Source organism: Papaver somniferum, chromosome 10, assembly GCF_003573695.1.
Source record: "Papaver somniferum cultivar HN1 chromosome 10, ASM357369v1, whole genome shotgun sequence".
Classification (NCBI taxonomy): Eukaryota; Viridiplantae; Streptophyta; class Magnoliopsida; order Ranunculales; family Papaveraceae; genus Papaver; species Papaver somniferum.
Window position 1 is genome coordinate 19458790 of NC_039367.1, and position 25422 is coordinate 19484211.

A 25422-nucleotide genomic window follows, 5' to 3' on the forward strand; every position below is an offset into this window, starting at 1 on the left:
TCTTAGGAATGTTTTTAATCTAAAAATGTCCTACGAAATAGGGACGTTTTTCTATATGTGAAAACTACCACCAAACCCATTTTCTCAACTTCCATCACCGTCAAACACACTAGCGGAAAAGTTCAGGCGCGCACCCATTTTATGGGTTGAAATTTCTCTCACACCCATATTTTCTGAAATTATTTATTTGCTTCTTCTTCCTCGTATTTTTCTTTTTTTTTGTGACTTCTTTTTTCCTTCGTCTTCTCTTTCTTATGATTACCTTTTTTTGCCGAGAGAACACGGTGAAATTAATCGAGGGTATTCATGTTGTTGTCATTATTTGATATGACTTTTGGAAGAAGATTCAAAGTGATTCTATTATTAGGTTTTAAATCTGGGATCTTTTTTTATTTTTCAATGAGTAGAGATGATATAATGGTTTTCTAGGTATAATTCCATCTTATTTGCGTGAAGTTATTATGATTTCGTTACGTTTCGATTTGGTTTTCCTAACCTTATTGAGAATAAACCCTAGATTGTTTGAAACTGTAATTATGATTTGGAGAACTAGGGTTTATAAGATGTTAAGGTTAGGTTTGAATAAAGGTAATGGTCATGGTGGGTGTATGGATGTATGTGTTGTTCTTCATTTGTGATTTGAGTTACAGGAAAGATGGTAAGTAACAACAAGATGATGTTGTTATGGACAAGAGGAGTTCAAGGAGAAGAAAAGAAGAACAACGAAGAAGAAGAAAAAGAAGATGGTGTTGTTATGAGTGCATAACATGTCATGCAGTCGAGAAAATGTCTGCATAATCTTTCATGCATCAAGAGAATGGCTGCATAACCTAATATGCATCCAAAAGTATGGATGCATAATGCATTATGCATCCAAAAATATGGCTGCATAATGCAATGTGCGTCAATTTTTTCCGTATCCACTAAAATCACCAAAACAGTAGCTACATAACTTGTCATAGATGCATAACTTGCTATGCTGTTGAGACAATTGATGCATAACCTGATATGCATCCAAAATATTGCTGCATAATGCATTGTGCATCGAGAAAATTGTTGCACAATCTTTTGTGCATCGAGAAAATAGATGCATAACCTGATATGCATCCGTAAATATGGATGCATAATGCATCATTTTTTTTATGTACGCACTAAAATCAACCAAAACAATGGCTACATAACTTGTTATAGATGCATAACTTGTTCTGCGGTCGAGAAAATGATTGCATAATTCGTTATGCGTCTATATAATGTGTTATGCATCTTTTTTGGAGGCTGCATAATGAATATGTAGTCAGTTTTCGAAAAATTTCCCTAAAACGATGATCACCTCTGATTTTTCTGTGAAAAACAAAAATTGGATATTGTTGTTTGTACTCGTTGTGTAGCTCTTTTAAAATGATTTCCAACGATTTAAAATTTGTAAAATTGCGAAGCGCGTTTTTTTAGATATGTTATATACTCCTGTAAAAATAGTATGCATAACGAGTTATGCGGCGATTCTTAATAATTTCGGATAATTTTGGATGTGACGGAAACTAAAATTAACTGTGGCCCTGATAAGAAGAATATTATTATTTTTGGGCCTTAGCCTAAGTTTCCCTTTCTATATTTACTTTAGGGTTTTTTTTTGTTAGATTTATCTTTCTAGTATAAATAGGAGACTAGTTAGGTATTTCTTAGATGACGGACTTTATTATTGATTTAAGAAAATAATCTTTGGATTATCAATGAGTAATCTGGCTTCTAGCCCTAAACTCAATTAATCAACGTCTTGTTGATTTTCTATCTTTCTATTCTTTAATTTTCTGTTTCCTAGTAGTTTACCCCTGTTTGTTACTACCCAGTCTGCATCAATGGGTATGGTCGTACACAGATTTCCAGCGGATGATACGATTACAGAAGCACAGCAAGTTTCCTTATTTACTCTTTCAATTTTTAAGTTAGCTTATCCCTGTTTGTTACTACCCAGTCTGCATCAATGGGGATGTGCGTACATAATGTTATGGTGACCCCCCTGAACAAGTGAATCAGGAATGCTGAAGGTTTATGATCGTATCATCCTCTGGAAATCTGTGTATGATCGGCCCCTGAATTTGAATGAAGATGACTATCATGAGTTAGCATGATTCCAAAGAGGGTAGGTTTTTTTTGCCCTGAAATTTCTAGTTTGAAGTTAACTTGACAAATCAGTTTTGTACGCTTTTATTGATTGAGTTGTTTGGTTGATTTCTTGAATGCGAACTATAAGGATCTTCAGGGAGTGATATACAGGAATCCTCCAGTTGATGAAAATAAAAACCATGGCTTCCAATAGGGTACCAATTTGCTTGGGGGTATACCATTCCAAAGATGAAATATGTTTTGGTATACGCCAAGTAATTTGGTACCCTTATTAGCAATCTTGAATAGCACTAAGATTTTGGTAGTGTGGATTGTGGTGGAGAAGGTGGAGAAAATAATAATCATTTTCTTGATAATAATACAGAAAAAGAAGATGATATGGTTCCGGTGAGTGATTCTGGTGGCAATAATAGTGACGAAGAGGATGTGGTTTCTGTTAGTGGTGGCATAGAGGAGGAGGAGGATGAAGCAGATGAAGTTTTTACAGGTGCTGCTGCTCCTGTTGTTTTTCCTATATCCCGCCCCTCAAGTTGTTTGTGTTACTGATGTGGGTGCTGCTGAGTATGAGGACGAGGAGGCTGGTGCTGATGATGAAGAGGACAACAACGAGGATGAGGTAAATTTCCGTTTTCCCACTTCCTATACTGTTAACATCAGTTTTTTAGGGATTATAGTGGGTTACTGTTATGCTTCAAGGAATCCATATGCTGTCTAGGAGAGACATAGACGTGTCTAATAGAGATTGTTTAACTCAGTCTCGTGTGGGAAGAATGGTTTTGATTGTATAACTAATTAATACACTGGATGATGTATTGGATTGTGAAACATGTTAGATCTCTTGAAATTCCGTGCTCAATCTTGGCTCATGCAAGATACACTATGGTCTAGCTTACTAATTTGGAATTCCATTCATCTACATTTTTACTGGATTCAATATGTGAATACTGGCATATATTTGCTGTCTTGCTCGGCCTACTTCTTTGTGACTAGTCTTATGTTGTTTCTCTAACCACCTGCCCTTTTAAATTCTCCTTCTCCATTTTTAACCTGGGATTATGTTCGCCGTTGATTCTGCATAAAAATTATAACATCGTTTGCTGGTCATATTAATGATAAACCAATAGAGGGGGGTCCCCCCCTTTATTATACTTGATTGACACTGAGCAGTGGTCATTATTCATGGTTATGGATTGGAGTCCCTTTTTTTAACTCTATATTATTATACTTGATCGGCACTGAACGGTGGTCATTATTCATGGTTATGGATTAGAGTCCCCTTTTTTTAACTCTATATTATATGTTTTTTCACATTGCGTTTATGGTTAATTATGACTTTTATAGGCTATTTCTGGTTGTATCCTCAATTTTTGCTTTGTAGTGAGATTCAGTTTTGTCCCTTAGATTCCACTGGCCTGAGGTATTCTCTGTTTAATTATGTATACTGGTGCATATTCGAAAATTAGCATGTGTTCTCCTTCACAATCTAACATCCCTTATAGTTTTTTAATAGAATGGGCTTGTGACATGTGTTACATCTGACTGATTAATATTTGGAAACATATGATTCTTATGTAGGAGGATTCGTGGTAAAGAATGACCTTTAGGTCGTGCAGAGAGGCAGAAGATGATGACAAAGTTTATGAGGAGGATATTGAGAGTGAGGAGAAAGTCGAAGATGGTATTCTCTTTTAATACCTTTTCAATTTATTTTTGTAGTGTATTGTGTTGTTCTTACTATGGCTGCATAAATTTTTGATTGTTTTTCGCCTTAATTTTTGTGTCAGAGTTTCAGGTATCTTAGCTAAAACAAAGCTGTTTATCTTTTTTCTGCAAATCCGTAGTCTTAAGAACAAGCTTATATACGTGAACTGTAGGTTTCATCTAGCTTGTTTATACAAACATTTGCAGTGGCACTTTGTTAATCTCGTTCAAGTAAAGCAAGCAAGATGCTTCCTGTAAAGCCTGTTAACTTTGTCTACCCCTTTCTAATTCTAGTTCCTCTCTGGTCTTTTCAAAATGACCGATAAAGGGTTACGGTATAGTTCTCTTTATAACATTTCTGGTCGTATTGTCATGTTTTCGCTTGTACTGAGATACAGTTTTGTCCCTTAGTTTCCATTGACAAGATTTATTCTTTGTTTTTGACGTATTCCGGTGCTGCTGTGCATATATTACAATTGGCATATCTTCTGCCATTTTATACTATTCGTTGTTGTGACCTGTGACCTCGAGTTACATCAGATTTCTTATTGACTAATCCATAGTTTGAAAAGAAGCTTAAATTTGTGCACAATAATAAACATAATCCTGCTGTGCCAATTTGATAATCTTACAGAATAAGGCAACTTGCTTCATCAAAACCTTGTATAACTTAGTATAAACATGGTTTACTATACATGCTTCAGAGTTTGTCAGCCCCACTTCATTTTTGTTTATCTGTTTGTGAATTTCGTCTCCCTTTATATCGATATGGTTATGCACGTTTGTTACGGTTAGCTATTGGTTTCTACATGCAGTTTCTGGTTGTATCCTCGTGATGTATCCTTTGTTCAGATCTACAAGAAGAAGTCGAAGATGATGAGCTATAATTTCTCTTCTCACATTTAATTTGGATTTTGTTCTTTATCATTTAGATTACTGAGTTTCGTAAATATATGGTTATCTTTAAAAAAGATCCCCCAATTGTTCAGGGCCGGGTTTCAGAATCTCATTGAAAAAGAAATTGTTTTTCATTTTTATGGCTATGTTTTGAGGAATTTTGAGGAAATTGGATGGTTCCTAGGAGAGACTAAGCTTTATGCTCAATCTTGGATTGTGAAAGATACAATTAATGTGAAACTCTTAATTCAAAATTTGCTGGTATATTTTGGCGCCAGCCTTTCATATCTTTTTGACTAGTTTCCTCCTCTCATGTTTACTTCATTATTATAGATGGTTTATTTCTTATTAGTTTTTATTATTTACAATTATTCCTCGCTAATTGATGGTTGAGAACTTGAGAGGGTAAAATATCAACACAGAAAGCTGTGTTGCTGTATGCATTGCACAAAGCTGAACATCTTTAGCAGGCAGCAGTTCTTGGTGCTTTTTGATAGCATATTATGTAGTGGTGAAGGATAAGAGAAGAATGCAGTGCAGGTTAAGGATTTGAATTAGGAATTCCCTCTCTCAGCCACAAGTGCTTGACAGCTGTGTGTGTTATGTATCCCACACTAGTTTATCACACGAGTATTGTGTTGACTTTCTTGTGTGTATTAATACTGTCCAAAATGCCTGTGTGTGGCTGTAATGAATGTAATGAAAAATACCTCTCATTGAGAGTTCTCTCTGTAAATGATACACTGCAATCATGGTATTATGAGCAGGTTAGATTAGGGTTCTTCTTTAATCTACATTTCTTTGATCCGACATTTTCTTGAAAAGATCGTCATCAACAAGTGTATCATCGTTTAAATCTGAGAAATATTGTTTCAACATTATCTGTTTCTTGTTATCAAGAATCTTGTTCTTGATTGATTTCTTCAGATCTACTTTCTCTACAACGTTTTCTGGCAATTTTTTTTTTTGCTTTCTTGATCCTCTTTGTCATCATCGTAATCAATTCTAGCTTTTAATTTCTTTTCAATCAATGGAAAATCCAACTGTTGTTGTTTCTTTTTCTAAAATTCCTTTAAATCAACTCACTAGATTCGTTAATCTTAAACTCAAAGAGGATAATTTCATTACCGGGAAGAATTTGATGAATCCTGTGATTCAAAAATACAAATTACGTCGCTATCTGGATGGATCTTTTCCATGTCCATCTCAATACACTTCAGCTCGCAATCAAACTAATGTAATTGAGAACAATCTTTATCTGGACTGGATAGATGAAGACTCCACAATCATCATGTGGATTCATTCAACAATTTCAGATTCTGTTATTGCTTATTTCTCGACATCAACAATATCTCATCATCTTTGGTCTAGTATTGAAGAACGATTTGGTAGAGCATCTTCAACTCACTCAATTCAGTTGCGTACAAAATTGTTATCACTTACTCAAGGTAACAAGTCTATTCCTTCATTGATTAATGAGATCAGGTCCTTATCTGATCAATTATCTGTTGCTGGAGAGATAATTTCTGATTAGTTATTGTTACACTAAAAGCATTACATTCCGACTATATTCCATTTGTAACTGCAATGCGTCACAGAAATCCACCAGTTACATGTGTAGAACTACATAACAATCTTCTCAGTGAAGAGACAGTTATCAGTGAAAGACAGAAAACTACTTTTGAAAACTCAGATGCAAAAGCTTTTGTTGCTCATAGGGGTAATTTTAGAGGAGGTTATAATTATTTTAGCGGAAACTCTTCTAGAGGTCGAGGATATAATGCTGGTAGATATCCCAATCCCAACATATTTGGCAGATATAATTCGGATAGAGGCCACTATTCAGCACCATAACAAGAATCTTGTCAGTTGTGCAAACAAGATGGTCATCTTGCACCAAATTGTACACAGAGACTGAACTTTTCCTATCAAGGAAGACCTCCACCATCTAATATCAGTGCAATGCTAGCAGTAACTGATATTTTCGACTCTGAAGATTGGATTGCAGATAGTGGTGCAAACAATCATATTGCAACTTCTTCCACTCATTTACAAGAGGTGACCCCTTATGATGGTGCTGAGGCGATTCACACAGCAAACGGTGAATGTATGTCCATTTCTTACACATGACACTCTACTAGAACTTCTAATGATCATTCATTCGTGCTTAAAAATGTCTTAGTTGTTCCACAATCCTCAAATAATCTGCTATCTATACACAAATTCACCTCTGACAATAACTGTTCTTTGACACTTGATTCTCATGGATTTTCTTTGAAGGACCTCAATTCTGGGACCACTCTCTTCCAAGGACCACACAAAATGGTCTTTATCCTATCTCATTCAACAAAACACTTCATGCTCATCATGCTTCCACCGTCACAGATCATGCCTTGCTCCACAGAAGATTTGGCCATTCATCTTTTCAAACACGGCAAAGAATTTGTCATCAACTACAATTGCCAAATGTTACAAATAAACCATTTTCTTGTACTGAATGAAAAATTTGTAGATCTCATAAACTTCCTTTTCAATTGTCATGTACTTCTGCTACAAAACCACTTGAACTGTTACATATGGATTTATGGGGTCCATGTCATGTCATGTTTCATCCACTTGTGGTGATTTGTATTATGCCAATGTCATTGATGAATTTACTAAGTACTGCTGGATTCTTCCTATCTCTTCTAAAGCTTATTTCAAGCATTCTTTTGTAGCCTTAGTTGCTAGACTTGAAAACATGTTTTCTCATAGAGTTATTACCATTAGGACTGATAATGGAGGTGAATTTCTTAATACATTCCTTGCCCAATTTTGTTCCTCTAAAGGCATAACACATGAATTGACATGTCCTCACACACCAGAACAAAATGGTGTGGCTGAGGTGAAGCATAAGCATCTAATTGAGGTTACTAGGACTCTTCTATTTCAATCAGGATTACCACCTACCTTTTGTGTTGAGTCCTTGCAAACTGCTAATTACCTCATTAACAGGCTACCAACTAGGTCCATTTCCTTTCACACTCCTTTTGAAAAACTTTTTCATAGAGCACCATACTACAATTTTTTGAAAGCCTTTGGTTGTGCCTGCTTTCCTTGGCTAAAACCTTATACCACAAACAAACTCCAACCCAGCAGTGAACACTGCATTTTTATTGGTTATAGTCTAACCCAAAAAGGTTACAGATGTTATGATCCTGTTTCTGGTGCTATTTACATTTCCAGGCATGTCTCTTTCAATGAAACAAGTTTTCCTTACACTGGTATTCATCATCAATCTGCATCTTCATCTAATTGATCCTAAACCCATTTTAGATGCTCCTATTTCTGCTTGTTCTTCACTCAATACTTCACATCCTTCCTTAACTGATAATACCACAAAAGTAACAGTGAATGATCATAGCATGACTACTAGAGGTAAGAATGGAATTTATACACCAAAATCTTATTTTGCTACTAAGCATCCATTACATGTTGCCTTTTTGTCAAGAGTGCCTACTTGTATTACTGCTTCTCTCAAAGAGGAGGTGTGGAAAATAACTTCAGAAAATGAGCACACAACTTTGCAAGATGCTGGTACATGGTCACTAGTTCCACCAGTTGAAGGTAAAAATGTGGTTGGATGCAAGTGGGTGTTTAGAATAAAACACAATCCAAATGAGAGTATTCACAAACACAAGGCACGACTAGTTGCTAAGGGCTATCATCAACAACATGGAATGGACTTTGATGAAACCTTCAGTCCTGTAGCCAAGCCAACTACAATAAGGATCATTCTATCTTTTGATGTGCAATATAACTGGCCTATTCATCAATTGGATGTGAGCAATGCCTTTCTTCATGGAGAGCTCAATGAAACAGTGTACATGACTCAGCCACCAGGTTTTGTTGATAAATCCAAGCCTCATCATGTGTGTCTTCTTCATAAGGCCATCTATGGACTCAAGCAAGCCCCAAGGGCATGGTATGATAAGCTCAGTTATGCTCTTTTGGCTCTTAATTTCAAGAATTCTACAGTTGATACCTCTTTATTTGTACATCAAGAAGGTACTCAAATAACTGTAGCTTTAGTATATGTGGATGACATAATGTTAACTGGGTCTTCATCTTCTTTTCTCAAGTTTGTCATCACTGAGCTTCAACATCCGTTTCCAATCAAAGATTTAGGGCCACTTCATTATTTCTTGGGATTGGAAGCTACAAGAACTGCAGATTCTTTGTTTCTTTCTCAGACCAAATATACAGTCGACTTGTTGCTCACATATCATATGGAGGAAGCTCAGCCTTGCAACACACCTCTTTCAACTTCCACAAAATTATCTAAGGATGATGGCATTCTTCTTGACAATTCAATTGAATACAGGTCACTTGTAGGTGCTCTGCAATATCTGACTTGGACTAGGCCTGATCTCTCTTTTGCAGTTAACTTGGTGTGTCAGAATATGCAACATCCTAGGAGTTCTCACATGGCTGCAGCAAAGAGAATTCTCAAATATGTTAAAGGTACCTTGGGTTTTGGATTTCACTTTACTAAAGGAAGTGACTTTCTCTTGGGTTTTTCAGATGCATATTGGGCTGGCTGTGTAGATGATAGAAGATCCACAGGTGGTTATTGTATCTTTCTTGGTTCAAATGTGATCTCTTGGTCTTCTAAGAAATAATCCACCATTGCCAGATCTAGCACTGAAGCTGAATACATAACTCTGGCTCATAGTGCTGCAGAGGTTGTGTAGATTTGCTATCTTCTCCAGGATCTTCATGTCACTCTACCAGGTATTCCAAGATTAGGCTGTGATAACATCAGTTCTATTTCCCTTGCCTCAAACCCTGTCATGCACTCAAGGATGAAGCATGTCCATCTTGATTATCATTTTATCAGGGAGTTAGTTCAGTCTAAAGCTTTGGATGTATTCTATGTCAATACTATTGATCAAATTGCTGACATTTTCACCAAGAGTCTGCCTGCACCTAGATTTGCTATGCTCAGAGACAAGCTTCATGTGATTGCATCTCCTATCAGCTTGAGGGGGGATGATAGCATATTATGTAGTGGTGAAGGATAAGAGAAGAATGCAGTGCAGGTTAAGGATTTGAATTAGGAATTCCTTCTCTCAGTCACACGTGCTTGACAGATGTGTGTGTTCTATATCCCACACTAGTTTATCACACGAGTATTTTGTTGACTTTCTTTTGTGTATTAATACTGTCCAAAATGCCTGTGGTGGCTGTAATGAATGTAATGAAAAATACCTCTCGTTGAGAATTCTCTCTGTAAATGATACACTGCAATCACTTTTCTCAGGGAATGCCAAACTCGCAGCATCCATCAAGATTGTTGTTAATATTGTTCATTGGTCGAATTTTTATTACAAGGTCTGTTCTTGTTAAAATTACTGCTGGTCTCATATATTTTTTTTCAGTTTGCAGTTGCTTGCTGAGCTAAGGTTGCAATTGTGGGTATTTTTATTTCAAAAGGCGTTGTTTTCTTAATAAATCCAAGTTTCAGATTTGGGCATATACCTCTTTCACAATTCCATTTTTTCGTTCCTTTTCGTTGGAGCAATCCCCAGTTCCAGTTGTCTCTTCATTTCTACTTGTAGAGGAATGACACTGACATTGCAAACTAAAGTTCCAAGTTTCTTAAGTGAACCCACCCACTTTGACCTGCGGCATATATCTAAATTTTTCATTTGATACACAAAAATGCACTTGTCTCGGCATTGTTGTTTAGGATCTCGTCCTTTCGCTTGTGACTCTGGATGAGTTAGAGGATCATCATCTTCCTCGAACCCTGGGTGCCTTAGACAATCATGCGTTATCTACTGCCTGAAACTGATGAATGTGTAAACTAGTCAGAAATTGGAAAATAGGCTTAAGCCCACAGTTTCTTTGCCTGGAACAAGTGAACAACCATACCCAGTCGGACAAGAAGGAACCCACAAACGAACGCATAAGTGGATTTGGGGTTATCTTAGTCATTTGATCTACCACCAATTTCTAGGGTTTGGAGGCTCCATATATAAACATCGAGAAGTTCAACTTTGCAAGGTTTCTCCGTCTCCTGCAAATTGCAATTTTCAGCTCATCTGGTAAGCCTCTCTAAAACCCTAACCCCATTTCGCCCCGAGTAATCAAAGAGTTTCATATTTCTCGTTTGGTCCTGGTTTTGGTTTATAATTGCCTGAATCTCAACTCCTTATTTGTTTGTTTTTCTTCCAAAGTTGTTGAGAGCCTTACAAAAATCTTGCCAAGATGATGAACGAAGAAGGACAAAACATGGATCTTTACATCCCAAGGAAATGGTATTGTCAAATATTTCTTCTCCCTTCTCTTCTTTTATTTGACGATTTTGTGTGAGTTTAGGTGAGAATTGTGTTTTGTTGGATAATTTGCAGTTCTGCTACAAATAGAATTATTACTGCAAAAGACCATGCTTCAGTTCAGCTTAACATTGGCCATATCAATGAGAGTGGTATCTATACTGGAAAGTTCTCCACTTTTGCACTTAGTGGTTTCGTTCGTGCCCAGGTAATTTTTTGTTACAATCTCGCCGATTGTTGTGCTAATAATTCTAATTAAATTACCTTTATTAGACTTTTAGCTAGTTATGGTGAATTAGTGGGGAATTAGCAGAATGTGCGTTGTGAGGTTCCATGGGTTTATAAATGAAAGCAACATCTGTAACAATTGTTTATAGTTATGAGGTTTTTCGTTTATCACAATCTAGGGCAACAGAGAACAACTTAGTGGACCTTTGCATTGCATATACTTATGCAATTTCTTTGCATGGAAGTTGAAAATAGAAAAACTCAACTGTTTTGTTGTACCTTTTTTTCAGCTATTTAAACAGCTATTTTACATGCTATGTAAAAGAGGAGAAATTCCTTGAGCATGTGGTTCTAGTAGTGGCTTGTGTACCATGCATCAACCATGGGCTGTTGAGCTTACGGAGTATTATGCCTATGTTTTTTAGTTGATTCTGTTGTTGTTGCTGCTGTTAACTTGTTGATTTGGCTAGGAAAGTGTGTGTGGACTTGGTTTCCCAGTAGTCAAAAGTCATATTACTGTTGCCTTTTAACATTTTGTTATTTGTTGGATTCACCAAGGCTGTTTCTCCTTGCATTCACCAAGAGGTAGTTGTTTAGAATGTTCATCTAGATTACCCTGTGACATATATGCCTTTTAGAGAGTACGGAGCCATTGGGTCTGAAATCAAATGAATTATTAAGACTATCAAAGTGTGTAGAAAGTAACCCAAGTGGAATGGCATTGGCGAAAGTAGTCTTAGGGTGTTTCATTTTATTTGTCACCTCGTTGAAAAGTGGCCTAGTTAACCACAATAAAAGCATGTAATTGTTCAGTTGAAACTATGCAATACTTAGTTTATGCCTTTTTGTTGTGTGGGAAATAATTTTGATTTGGTTTGTTTCAGGGAGATGCTGACAGTGCAGTTGATCGGCTATGGCAGAAGAAGAAAGTTGAAGAAACTCAACAGTAGAGGGATGAATGTCAATATCTGCAGTTGTGAGTTTGCTGGCGTTAGTCTGTGAAAGTTTCTTCAACTGCAGTTGTGAGTTTGCTGGCACACAAGATCAAACTCATCATTTTGTAGGAGACAAGTAAAGTCATGAACACCACAATAGTTAGTGTTTCTACATTTAATCATGAGTTTTGGGGACGTAATTTTGTGAAAGTTTTTCGGGACGTAATTTTGTGAAAGTTTTTCCCAGAATGATGAGTTTGATCTTGTGTGCCAAACCTAATTGATGCACTTTCTGTTTCCTTTATTGTTTTTCTTTCCTGCCTCCTTGTGAAATAGAAATATATGGGTAGCATATTTTTTTTGAAGGCAGTTCCATTTCCATAGTGGAGCGACCCCAAGCCTAATAAATTCAAAATTTTGGGCTTTGCTATTGGGCCAAAACGTGTTTTTGAGTCTACTCGATGTTGTAGGAATTATTAAAGAACCATAATATTGGGCATACCAAAATCTTTCATGGCATATTGAATGAAGACAAAAAAGGTTGTTGAATAGCAAAATCAGATAACCCCTTAACCCAAATTTTTTTTAATGGCAAATCTGTCCTTTACGTATTAGTGTTAATAATCTTGATTAGTGATTAAATATTTTGTTTAGTGATTAAGATAATTTTCAGAATTATAAGAGTTGTTTAGATGAAAAATTTGAGGAAAAAAAAAATCAAAGTTTTGGTTTGGTTAAGAAGGAGAGAAAGAGAAGGAGAAAGTGAGAAAATTCTAATTCTTGATTCAATGGAGGATGAGGAGGGTCATCATTCATCTAAAAAACCTAGGAAAATACACATCAATTACAACGATGATCCAGAAATGGCTGATTTCTTAGATTATGAGAATGATTTTACACCCATTCAAACTCAAGCTCAAACTCAAACACAAACTCAAGATGATGATTTTTATGAGTCAAATCCTGATGATGAATACATTGATGAGGAACCCAATTCTTCTAATACACAGGTACACTTATATCCTATACTTAATCTCACTTCTATGCTCTCAATTATCAAAAGTTAGGTTTTTTGAATCATGGTTCGGCGAAACAGGTTGAGGTTCGGCTCACACCTATGAGCCGAATCTACCATTGATGAACGGTTCGGCTTACTGAATCTGTTTACTGCATGCGCCGTACCTATAATTTCCAATTCCAACCCTTTTGCTAGACACTAGTTTGGCTTATATGAAAGTTTCATAGTAAGCCGAACAACATCCTGAATAGCCCGGAATAGAATCATTACTAATTCGGCTTACATATCCAAAATCGTATGTGCCGAACATAATTTTTTAATTTCTGGGTTGAAATATTGTTACTGGTTCGGCACATATGGAGAATATCGTATCAGCCGAAACCTCTTATGTTCAAGGTTCGGCACATAATTTGATTATAGTATGAGCCGAACATAAATTTGTAAATTTTTGGGTTAAAATATTGTTCGAGGTTCGGCACATATTAAGGATATCGTATAAGCCGAAACCTCTTATGTCCAAGGTTCGGCACATAATATGATTATCTTCTGATAAATTTGTAAATTTTTGGGTTAAAATAAAAGGACATTTAACCACGACCCCTCTTCTTAGTGGTAGGCTTTTGTCCGGGTTCCTCGGGTCCTTCTCCTTTGTTGATGATTGCATCCCACTTTTTATAGAGGTAGTTTTTTTCTTCCACGGTCATTGGTGTTTTGGAATCAATTTTGTCCTTCATTTTTTTCAACATCTCCCTACCCGCGGCATTGGTCCTGACACAAGTACGAAAGTTATAAGACTAATTCGGCGCAAGTATGAATCATGTCTTGAAATTTTTATTAGCTTACACAGAGAGTGGATCGGCTCATACCACAAAATAATTATACGCCGATCCTAAATATTCGGCTCAAAACCTATATTGTTGAGTAAGCCGAACCCTGTATTCGGCTCACAACCGATATTGTCGAATAAGCCGAACCTATGATTATGAACTCAAACATGTATTCGGCGCAACATGATATCATATAAATAAGCCGATCCTACACACTTGTAAAATTTATGAAATTTTAACAATGATATTCGGCGCAGCCCTAATACTATCGAATAAGCCGAATCTAGACTTATGAATTGAAACATTTATTCGGCGCAAAACTAATACTACCATACAAGCCGATCATAAGCACATGAAAAAATTCTGAAATTCAAACAACATTTATTCGGCACAAAACTAATACTACCATACAAGCCGATCCTAAGCACATGCAAAATTTCTGAATTTCAAACAACATTTATTCGGCACAAAACTAATACTACCATACAAGCCGATCCTACGCACATGCAAAATTTCTGAAATTCACAAAACATATTCGGCACAAAACTAACATCATCGAATAAGCCGATCCTAAATATAAGTCTCTGTTTTACTAAGTTCGGCTCAAAACATATTTCAGATATACGCCGAGCCGTTCATATGCACTTTCAGGGTTCAGTTTCACGAACAGCTCGGCGCACATCTAACATTTGTTTTACGCCGAACCATACCCTGTAACCGCCGCAGAACACATGATTTTGACGAATTAAATCGACCAAAACAATCAAAAACATCAAATATGAGATGGGTTTGTATAACTAACCTTCTTATTTTCATTTCCGGCGTTGGTTCTTTTTCAATCTCTTCTTCCGATTGATTTTGTGGTTGATTTTGAGTTTGTTCTTCACTCTCTAAATCTTCTTGTTCATGAATAGGTTGTTCAATCGATCGATTTGAACGAGATACTGCCTTACGACGATCCATTATATAGTTTCACAAATCGATAATTAAATTTCCGCGATGAAAAAAAAGAAAGGGAAGGGTGGAGTTCGTCTGTGGAGAGGAAGAAGAAGAAGGTGAATGAAACTGATTTTAGGTGTAGTTGATTATAGGTTTTGTATTAGGGTTAGGGATAGATTAGTAGTAATTTAATGGATTTAAGGGCATATAGGTAATTGAACCACCCCATAGGGTACCCCTTATAAGGTCACCCAAGTTAGGACTAGTCCTTTGTATGCCTTGAAAGTTTTAGGCATGCCCAAAATTGGTGTTCTTATTAAATTGCCCAAATGTAAAAACTTAATTTAATTTATACAAAATTTGGTTTATTTTTACCTCTTTTTTCTTCTCAGATGAACTTAACCTTTGTCCTTTGACGATTTTAACTACTTTTCCGTCGTTGTAGTCGCCGATTCATAAGGCAGATGCTCATCAGTTACAAATAAGATCGGCAAAGCTGCCTCTAGCATCTTTGGGAGCACTCTCTGGTATTGGCATTCTTAGTACCATTATAGCTGCAGATACTCATCAATTACAAATAAGATCGGCAAAGCTTCCTCTAGCATCTTTGGGAGCACTCTCTGGTATTGGCATTGTTAGTATCATTAGAGATTGAAGATAGCGACGTAAAAACGTTAAGTTCGGTCATTTCCAATTAAAATTATCTAAGATAGCTAATTAATTAACTGCCGTAGGGTTCTGATCTTTAGTGATTTGATCAGCTTTACCAGGACAAAAGAGATTGCTTCAAAATTTTCATTCTTTATCTGACTTGTATTCATCCTCTAGCTCCGTTAGAGTTGCATCATCTTCTGCAAGGAAATCGATATTTGCTCTCTGCAACTCTTTGTCCCATCTCACTGCTAGTTCAGCTCCTCTTCTGACTCTGTTATCTCCATAAATGCATTTTGATTCTTCTTGCTCCCACACAGTTTCCTGTGTCCTGGCAATGAAAGCATACCAAATTTCATTCCATGTTTGATTGACTCATGTAACTGATGCTGATGGTTATACCAAATTTCATTTTATATTAATTAGTCATGCTGACTATAGTATCATGTTCATCTCCCTGGTAATGGAGATTGTTCATAATATGGTTTGATTGTGCATTACTTTATCAAAAAGCAGATGTTGCTTAATCTTATTAGCAGTGACTAAAGTCGAAGGTTTTGTCTTTTCGAAAACTAGCTCACATCTAGCTTTCCAAATGAACCAGCAGGTAGTGGCAAAGATTGGTATACATCCCCCTTAAACTAATAATGAGGAAGAAACCAGGAGTTGAGCCAATCATTGAAGTTGGTTTCCTCTCAAAGCATTGATGATGGGGACCAAATAGGTTTACCCACACGTCCACATCATAGGGACAAGAAATGAGGGTATGGGTTATATCTTCTTTAGCACTGTTGAATAGGTTGCAGATATGATCAACGTAGTTGAGGATGCTTGCAGTCCTGGTGTTGATGGTGGTTTTCAGTTCAGGGCTAAAATCGTGAAACCCTATATTTGATGCGTTGTCATCCTGCAAAGGAACAAAAGCCATTTGAAAGTAATGAGTGCATAAACCTCTTCGCTCACAGATGTATTGAGAAATTCAATATATATATATATATAATTCACTCAAAATGGTTCATACAACAACAATCCAAAATATTCTATGAATTTTATCTTTCACCGACATTATTCACTAATGCATTTCCCGCCTAGTATTTTCCTATGCTATGTTCCCCAGCTGAACTCTCGATATTGGCATGACATGACAATTAGTGTTCACTCGCAGTGGAGTAGCACGAATCTCCCGAAGTGTCAGTATTGAGATCTACATGAAAATACTCACGCGAGCTACACCACTCTCTAATAAAGAGATTTCCGTGTCAACGCGCTTTTAATTAAAAGTTAGCACGATCGACGCACTTAAATTTCTTAAGGAAAACCTAGACTGTCCATGTCAATCTTAAAAAGCAATCATGGCCACACGATTTGGCTAGTCGATTCAACAAGCTTAGTCTCTTCCCAGCGTTACTAGGCAATCTCCATGATGTCCACTGGCGGGCCCACTAGCACCCCATCCGATCGAAATCCCTTTAGTTCACACGCAACAACCCTGATCGCTATCCAGAACCAGGGTGATTGCGTTGTTGATGGAGGAGCTCAAACGAGCTAAGACCGACCATAACGGTCTCAGATCTATCACATCCTCCCAACTTAGCTAGCCTAGTTGGACGGTCTAGATCTTCTTTCGAATGATCAAAGAGGTGCTGGCGCGTTCACCGGCGACCCAACTCCATCTCTGGTCGATCGACATGCCCACGACAAGCCAGGAATGCATCAAATCGTTTGCTCAAACTTGGGTGAACGCGCTGTTTCGGAAACCCTAAGTTGCGTTGCAGCAGCGTGCTTCTGTCGCAAATCGATCACGTCCGTCCATCTTCGCCAGCCAAACTGAATGGCTTAGATCTAATTTTAGGCGGACAAATAGATGTCAGCGTTCTCACCAGCAGCTCGCCTTTGCATCTGACCAACCGGCCTGCTCAAACCAATGTCCAGTACCTTTAATAAATTAGCCTAAATAGGGTTGGCCACACGGCTTCTAAACCCTAAATTGAATCAACGGCAGTACGCAACTGTTGCAAATCATCTCATCCATCCAACTTCATTAGCCTAGTCGGATGGTCTAAATTTATTTTCAGGAGGCCAACAGGGTAACGCTGTAATCACCGGCCATCCCTCCTCCACAGGGAACGATCGGCCAAGTTGTGGCTTTCCCATAGGGTTCCCAAACGATCGCCCAAAGGTGGTCGTTCTCGCTGCTTATATTCTATTTTAATGATTTTACAACAGTCATTAACTGTCGCAAATCATCTCAGCCACTCAACTTGGCTAGCCAATTTAAACGGTCCAGATCTAACCTGGATCGACCGATAGGATTTTAGAATGGCGACCAGTCTCCACTCTCCTATAAGCACTGACCGTCCAGCCTCAGACACACGCGCATGGCTCATACCGGTTCCCTGAAAATGGTCGGTCACGCTCTTTTTAAGATGTTCAACTCGCGACTAATTTGGACGAGCTCTAAAACAACGATGCTTCCTGCACATCGATTGTTTTTAGCAGCTTGGTTAAAAGTGATGCTTCATGTGCATCAATTATAAATGATGCTTTATAAATATTGATTCCACAAATAATTTTATTATTTGACCTAAAAGCGCTATATTCTAACTTAAGCAACGAGTCTCATGACTTGACGCATTCAGCAGCATGATGTATATATTTTCCTACAAATACTCGAGATATCAAACATGTCACAAACTGGGGGATGCTTACTGAAATATTGGTATGGTGGTTTACGGCGTGCGGCATGCAACGCGCCCATTACGAGAAAGTGTCAGGAAATGACGGATGGTTAACAACAATGAGGGAGTAGTGGGTGAAAGGGTGACCGGTCTTCCCACATAATGGAAACGTGATGGTCACCACCTTTTGCACAACCCCACTTCTCCACTACTTAACTGCCTCCACTTCCTGCGAGATCAGGGGTGCGCTCAATGACTTGTATAAATAGGTTTTCAACCTATTTTCGACAACAGAAGGGATCAACAGAAATATCCAAAAAACACCAAGAACTTATAAGCTTACATTCTGCAAGCTAGTTGCATTTATGATACAATTCGTAAAACAACTACACCTTCATAATTCAACATTTCGATCTCAAACACTTTCTTCGCTTCCCTCCCTAAGATCAAACCTTCTCCTTCACTTTGTGACCGAATTGAATTTGGAATAACCATTTCTTGGTTTAGGCCAGAATATTACAGATTGATCTCTCGAACCTAAAAGTACTCATGTGCAGGACATTTGTTTAGGGTTTCAATTCGTTTCTCATCAACACACCCAAATTTACCAAAAACTGTAGAATCAGTTTTTACCCCAAAACAACTGGCGACCACGGTGGGAGATTAATCTCTCGATTGCAAGATCAATTTTCAATTTCATTTCAACTTTCTCAAATTCAAGATGGTGGATCTTAGGTCTGGATCAGCGACAAATTCCGATGTTACTGGAGCTGACAACACCCCTGGTATCAACATTCCTGCCAGTGACACCAATATACCGCCTACCAGCACGATCAACACATCTCGTGGCGCTGCAACTTCTACCACCAACACCAGCGGCGCTGGAAACATCCCCTCCGGCGTGGTACCTCCTATCACCAGAGCCAGAGCCGCTGCCGCAATCCCTAACTTTTCTTCAAGCATAACGCCCCCAACCGTCACTAGAGATAATGCCACCCCTCTATCAAGAAGAGAGGCTGGAGGAACCATATGAAGCCAACCCCCTATTACCATTGTTGATTTGATGGAAAGACAAGAAGTTCTTGCTAAGGCCCATACGGACATGGCTACAACTCAGAAAGAGGTACTGACTTTCCTCAAGACACTAATGGAGCGGCTACCACAAGAGCCACGTCAATCCATGGAGCCAATAAGGAGTACTTTTAACACTCCTGGCGCAAGCACTTCAACGGGGCGGGCCTTTATAGATGAAAAATTCGTGTTGCTCTTGAACGATCATGGGAAAGGAATCAGCCATCCAACTTCATCACACGTGAGGATCTGGAGCGATTCCTCCAAAATCGAGGCAGAGAAAACCCGATGGACATGCACCAACATCAACCTTTGTATCCTCCTGATGTGCAAAGAATCCCTCTCCCAAGAGGATACTCCTCTCTTCAGTTTTACCTTTACGATGGTACTGGTAACGCTCGTGACACATCTCTCGTTTACTAGAATCTTTGGGAGAACGCAAATACAATCATGTCCTCCGCCTGAAAGAATTTTCAAAGTCGCTTACCGAAAAAGCGTATACCTGGTACAACAACATCGCACCAAACAACATATCCAACTGGTGTGAGATGGTCACCGCTTTCTACAAGAAACATTTCTTTGTGTCTGAGCAAATCACCTTCTCATACTTAGGAAGAATGTTTCAACGAGACAACGAGCATCCAAATAATTATGTCAAGAGGTTCAGAATTCAGGCGTTGGATTTTCACGACCCAAATGTGACCGAACAACAGCTGGTAGAGTCATGCATTAATGGTATGGTTCCCATCTATCGTGCTTTACTAGAAAACTTGCGTTTCCAGATATTTTCTGAACTCCATGAAGCTGCTAAGCGGTCGGCTACAACAACACCAACACTGTTGGAAAGAACCAAACCAAACCAACCAGAGGTGAAGATGCACGCAAAACTCGAGGAAACAAACACCTCATCAACAAGCAATATAACACTGGTCCCTCTGTAAGTGTAGTAAGTGAAGGAGGGAAAAGGAAAGCTCCAGCGACGGAACAACAACCCAAGCGTGCGACACCAACGCAGACAACTATATCCCATAAGGGCACGGCTAAGACCCCTGTGCAGCAACAAGAAACTGGAAATGTTGCTCCAGACTTCCCATTTCCAATGAATGAAGTCATTGAACTCGTGCAAGCGTGGATTCAAGATTACGCCATCAATCTACCTCCTCTCAGACGTCCACCAACCTAGGAAGAAATGGTAAATCCCAAATATTGTCGTTACCATAGGTTCGTCAATCACCCAACCAGTGACTGCAACAAGCTGAAGTGCATTTTCAAAGAAAAGGTGGACGCGGGAGTACTTCAACTAGGCACAAAGGGAGTTCATAGGGACCCTCTTCCAGTCAGAAGATGCATGATTTATGGGGATTCCATTAACAAAACCGTACAGCCTATGATGGAGCATTTGTGTGAATTTCTTTATTTCTCCAAGATTCAGCGTCAAGACATATTTGTAGCCCTCAACCGTGTTGTGTCAGGAAAGAGGCTATGTCCAGCCAAAGAAGCCGTTCCCAATCCCCAATCTCTTCTGGAAGGCTCGGCTGATAGATGCAACTGGGGACTGCTGACCACTTCCCACCTGAAGGATGTTGAGTTCGACAACACGCTTATTGACGCGGCCTCTGATTTCAACGTTGTCACTGTCAAGACTCTGAGAGCTACAAGAATTTCAAAGCAGGAAGTTGTTCGCTGCCCAACCGTGATCAAAGACCCAAAAGGAGAATCAAAAAATGCTTATGGGTACATTAACCTCGAGATCAAGATAGGAGATGTTCAGACATACGACAAATTTCATATTGTTAAAGAATTCCCAAATTATGATATGGTTCTGGGACGCTCATGGGTGCATAACAACAAAGCAAATCTAGGAGTATATCCTTTGCCAGTGTCGATACCTGAAAGGATTTCCAACAAGCCATCCAACCCTGAAGATTATCTGTTGTCGTATAAACAACTCGCCAATGTGACGCAACTATCTAGAGAGTGCCCGACGACGTTCGTCCACAGATTTCGAACACAAGTAAGTCTTATTGAACAACCCTTTCTGCAACCAGTCACTTCTTCTTTCATCAAGGCCTGGGGACTCGATCCGATCGTCAACCCAGTCCTCACTAGGAGATGTGAATGGGATGTCGGGCCTTTCAAATATTTTATCAAAAGTTTAGAACGTGTTTCAATCAAAGACGGCGAACCTAAGAATCAAGTAGCCGCGCAACACCCAAACCCATTTCAAGTTGGAGATATGGTAGTAAGAATTGTTGCTCAGACTGCTCTGTCCGATTCCGCAGAAGGGAAAGACGAGCCATACCTAGTGGCAGAAGTCATTTTGGGAGGTTACTGCAAGCTCATCAATACTGACAAGCTACAAGGCGTAGTAATACACGCTCGGTGGCTCAAACCCTTTAATACCTAAGATGTCATGCCTCCCTTGCCTCCAGAATTCCTTTTAGTGTTTTATTTAGCAATTTTCCTTTTCATGCACTATTTGTAATTCCTCAAAGATGGTCGCACTGCTTGTGTTCATGACTAGAGTTTCGATTTATCAGTTAGCCAAAGTATCATTTCTTTTAAAATAATATTTTCCTAAATCATCTCAAGGAAAAGTCCCGAGTAAACCCAAACCCTCACAAAATCATTACCCATTGATTCAAACAAAAACAAAAAACCATGGAAAAGACATCCCATATCTTTCTAAAATACTAAAGAAGGGAATGCATAAAGAAGAAGAAAGATCAAGACAACCATCAAACAATCAGCACATGTTTTTAGAGCAAGCATCTTTTGTACATTAAAGTGAAATGTAGCCTGCTTCGACGATGAAGCGACCTCTCAATCACAAGGATTTTGGAAAATCCCTTCACGAAATCAAGAAGCAGTGAGCTAACGCACATGGTACTCTCGGATTTCAACTACTTCCTCAGGTGTATGTTATTTATTCTTCAGGCATATCCAATCACGCCACCATTAATTGGAGGTAGGGCCTCTGCACCTAACAAATACGTCTTTTGGGTTTCCCGTTCACAAAAGCACAACTCATGCGATATGTGAGGATAATGTCAAATGGAGGCTACAGGTTCGTGGCCGAATTCTTAATTTTCATCATTACCTCCCCTACTTCAAGCTATTGTTATTAGGGTTACGCATAATAAATATTACCATGTAAGCGGTATCCGGTCACATAAAAAGAAAACACGTCACCACTTATGTGTGTTGCCACTTATTGTGTTGCATTCCCATCGGCCGCATGCCTATAGAATGGGGAGATTATATTGTAACCCTATCGGAGAATTCCACATCTAGAGTCTCAGGATAGCACGAATACTTCCTTGACGATTACATACGACCCTTCCCATTTTGGAGAGAACTTGAGAGCGGACATGTCTTGTTGAATATGCTTTGCTATTTTTATAACCAAATCTCCTACTTGAAATGTTCAAGGTCTTACCATTTTGTTGTATGCCATGGGAATCCTTTGTTTGTAAGCTTCCACATGTTTTTCTACCTTGGCCCTCCTTGCCTCGAGCATGTCCAATTCAACAATCCTTGAATTTGACACTTCGGCTTCATCCCATTGCACTCCGCTGGCTGATCACTGTCGTACGCGTCAAAAATAAATTACTTTCTCACTACTCAATATATAAAATATAGCAGGGAAAGAAAGGATCGTTGCCACAGAGAGGACTAAGGTTGTCAAGTTGTTTAGGTTTTTTATGATTTTTGTAAAGTAACAATAAAATTAAAAAATAACAAAACAATAAAGCACACAAATAAAGGATATAAAGATATTGGTTAAGGATTTAGTTTTGTTTCACTAACATGCTTTCTAACAATAACTAGAATTGATATTTAATCTCTCTTTTATCAAAGGCCCTAAAATATCTTGATCGCAAGTATATCCCGCAAATCTCCTCTTGTCATCAACAAACACATTAAAAGATGCGAATATGAATTCTACCTAATAGAACAACCTAACGTGTAAAAGCACTAATCAAGTTTAATTCCCTAGATGCACTAAGTTCTATGAAATCAGGCCAATCAAAGCAGTCGAACGTGTAAAAGCACTAATTCGATTTAACAAAGGTTATGACTCACTTGTGACTACTAGGATGCATCACTGCAAGCAATATTCACAATTATGCTACTCGTATTCAAGGATTATCACTTTTACGTATAATAAACCCTAAACTAGCATTAGATGTGATTACGAGTTCTACCAATTCGCAACTTGACAAAACTAACAATCAATCATACATGGCGATATTTCTAGTGAATCATAATCGATAAAATTGAGACAAAACTAATTTATTGAACAAGAAATATGCTTTGTAAAATCCAACTAACCCATAACCAATAATAAGATTAACTACTCATGTTAATGGAGTTCATAACAAGGAGAAAAAGAATAGTTTCCATGTTTAAAACCCTAGGCAAAAGTAGAAGAAGAGATATATCCCCCAATATAGAACCCTAGAGATCTTATATATCCTTACCCTGTTGTGTGTATTGGATATAAGACTTATAAATCTCGACCTAGCTTGACCACTTCCATCCCATTAGCAGCTACAGCCTGGTCAATGTAGGCCCATGTAGAATTCACTAAGCCTGTCAGTTTTGTGGAACTGAGAAGGCATTCAGCTCTACAACCACCATCTAACTCACTAACCTTGTGATTCTTCTTGAATCCATTTTCCTATAATAGCAACCAGCATTTCTATTTCGTTCTCGGCTATAGTCTCGCATACTTTCAACCAACACTTGCTCTTAATTCATTCTCAGCTAAACAGTCCAGCTGAACCCTTTCTATCACAGCACTCAGCCATAACTCCACCTGCAGGTTCTTTTCCATTTCAGTCACCACCAGTGCCTTCATATCCGTTTCAAGCAACCTTCCTTACGAGCTCAGACTACATCACCAGTTCCATATCCACTTGCAACTGCAATCTCATCTCAACACTCTGTTAAGTACCAAATCTGTAACTTCAAGCTCATCCCAGCCAACAATCACTTGTACCATTCAGCCTCACCTGCACTCAATTTTAACACACACGCAGACTTCATTTGTCATTCCCTGCAATTCCAGCTCCAATTAGTTACCATCCTCTTGATCGCATCTGCAATACCACTTTCCTTGGCTTGACCATCTCTGAGTTCTCCAGTACCTTCTCAAACAAACCCATTACTTTCAGCTCTGTAAGCTCAACCACCAACATCTCAGTTGCAACCATCGCTGCCAGACTAAGCTTCAGTTCTCCAGTTCATAGCACCATCGTAATCCCTGCAGCTCCTGTAACATGAAACCAAGCAAAAACCACCTATTCATAATCCAAAGTTTCATTACCATTCTCCATAGTCACTTGCAACAGCTTCAAGTTCCTGTAGCTTCCCATACACAACTCCGATCCAGCAAACCTGCACAATCCACCTTGACAGCAGCACCTCAGCTTCGTTGTTAACTGGAGCTTCGATTCCACAATCAATATCCATCTCTTGTTCTTCTTTGTTCACATCTCATCGCTCTCTAAACCCTTGTAGCATCATTTCAGCATCTCAGCACTACCATCTTCTATTGCTTCACAGGCTCCACCAGACTCATCACCACAGACCCATTCTACACAATACCACTGATTGCAACAGCTGCAACCGCAGCTTCTGAGTCACAATTCCACCAAATCCCTGTATACACTCAAACAATGAAATAGACCCATCTCTTCTTGTTCCTCCTTGTAGCCTTAGCAACTAGCAGAACCAGCTTGATACATTTCTAATTCTTCTTAATGGCACCAACACTGCCTCATTCTTCCTAACTGTGAAAAACATCAATTGCAGTTCGATTCCAAAACCCATCTCCATCTCATCCTTGTACTGAAATTCTCATCTCTTGATTGAATCAACCAAACCCTTCTTAAAACAATTCTTAACCTAAATTACCAGCACAACCATCTTTCACCATCTCAGATTTCTCAATGATAATCATCAATAAATCAACATATACATCTTTTTCATCTTGATTCTTCTCAGCAGCATCAACAATTCTCCTTC

The 25422-nt window shown here is 38.5% G+C and overlaps 1 protein-coding gene and 1 long non-coding RNA gene across 2 annotated transcripts; both read left to right on the forward strand.

Annotated features, from left to right (window-relative positions):
- Positions 1 to 2011: 2011 nt before the first annotated feature.
- On the forward strand, positions 2012 to 4242 carry LOC113317570. The gene is made up of 3 exons (XR_003343664.1): positions 2012 to 2140; positions 2489 to 2740; positions 3700 to 4242. It is a non-coding gene; the product is annotated as an uncharacterized LOC113317570 (long non-coding RNA).
- Positions 4243 to 10666: 6424 nt separating this feature from the next.
- On the forward strand, positions 10667 to 12570 carry LOC113318750 (40S ribosomal protein S21-like). Its single transcript, XM_026566985.1, has 4 exons — positions 10667 to 10811; positions 10944 to 11024; positions 11118 to 11250; positions 12155 to 12570. Exons 2-4 carry the CDS (start codon positions 10975 to 10977, stop codon positions 12218 to 12220), a joined length of 249 nt encoding a protein of 82 aa, XP_026422770.1. The 5' UTR covers positions 10667 to 10811; positions 10944 to 10974; the 3' UTR covers positions 12221 to 12570.
- The last annotated feature ends 12852 nt before the right edge of the window (positions 12571 to 25422 follow it).

Coding starts and splice junctions, on each gene's coding strand:
- LOC113318750 (XM_026566985.1), top strand. CDS start 10,975: ATGATGAACGAAGAAGGACAAAACATGGATCTTTACATCCCAAGGAAA. Junction 11,025..11,117: donor CTTTACATCCCAAGGAAATG/GTATTGTCAAAT, acceptor GATAATTTGCAG/TTCTGCTACAAATAGAATTA. Junction 11,251..12,154: donor GTGGTTTCGTTCGTGCCCAG/GTAATTTTTTGT, acceptor GGTTTGTTTCAG/GGAGATGCTGACAGTGCAGT.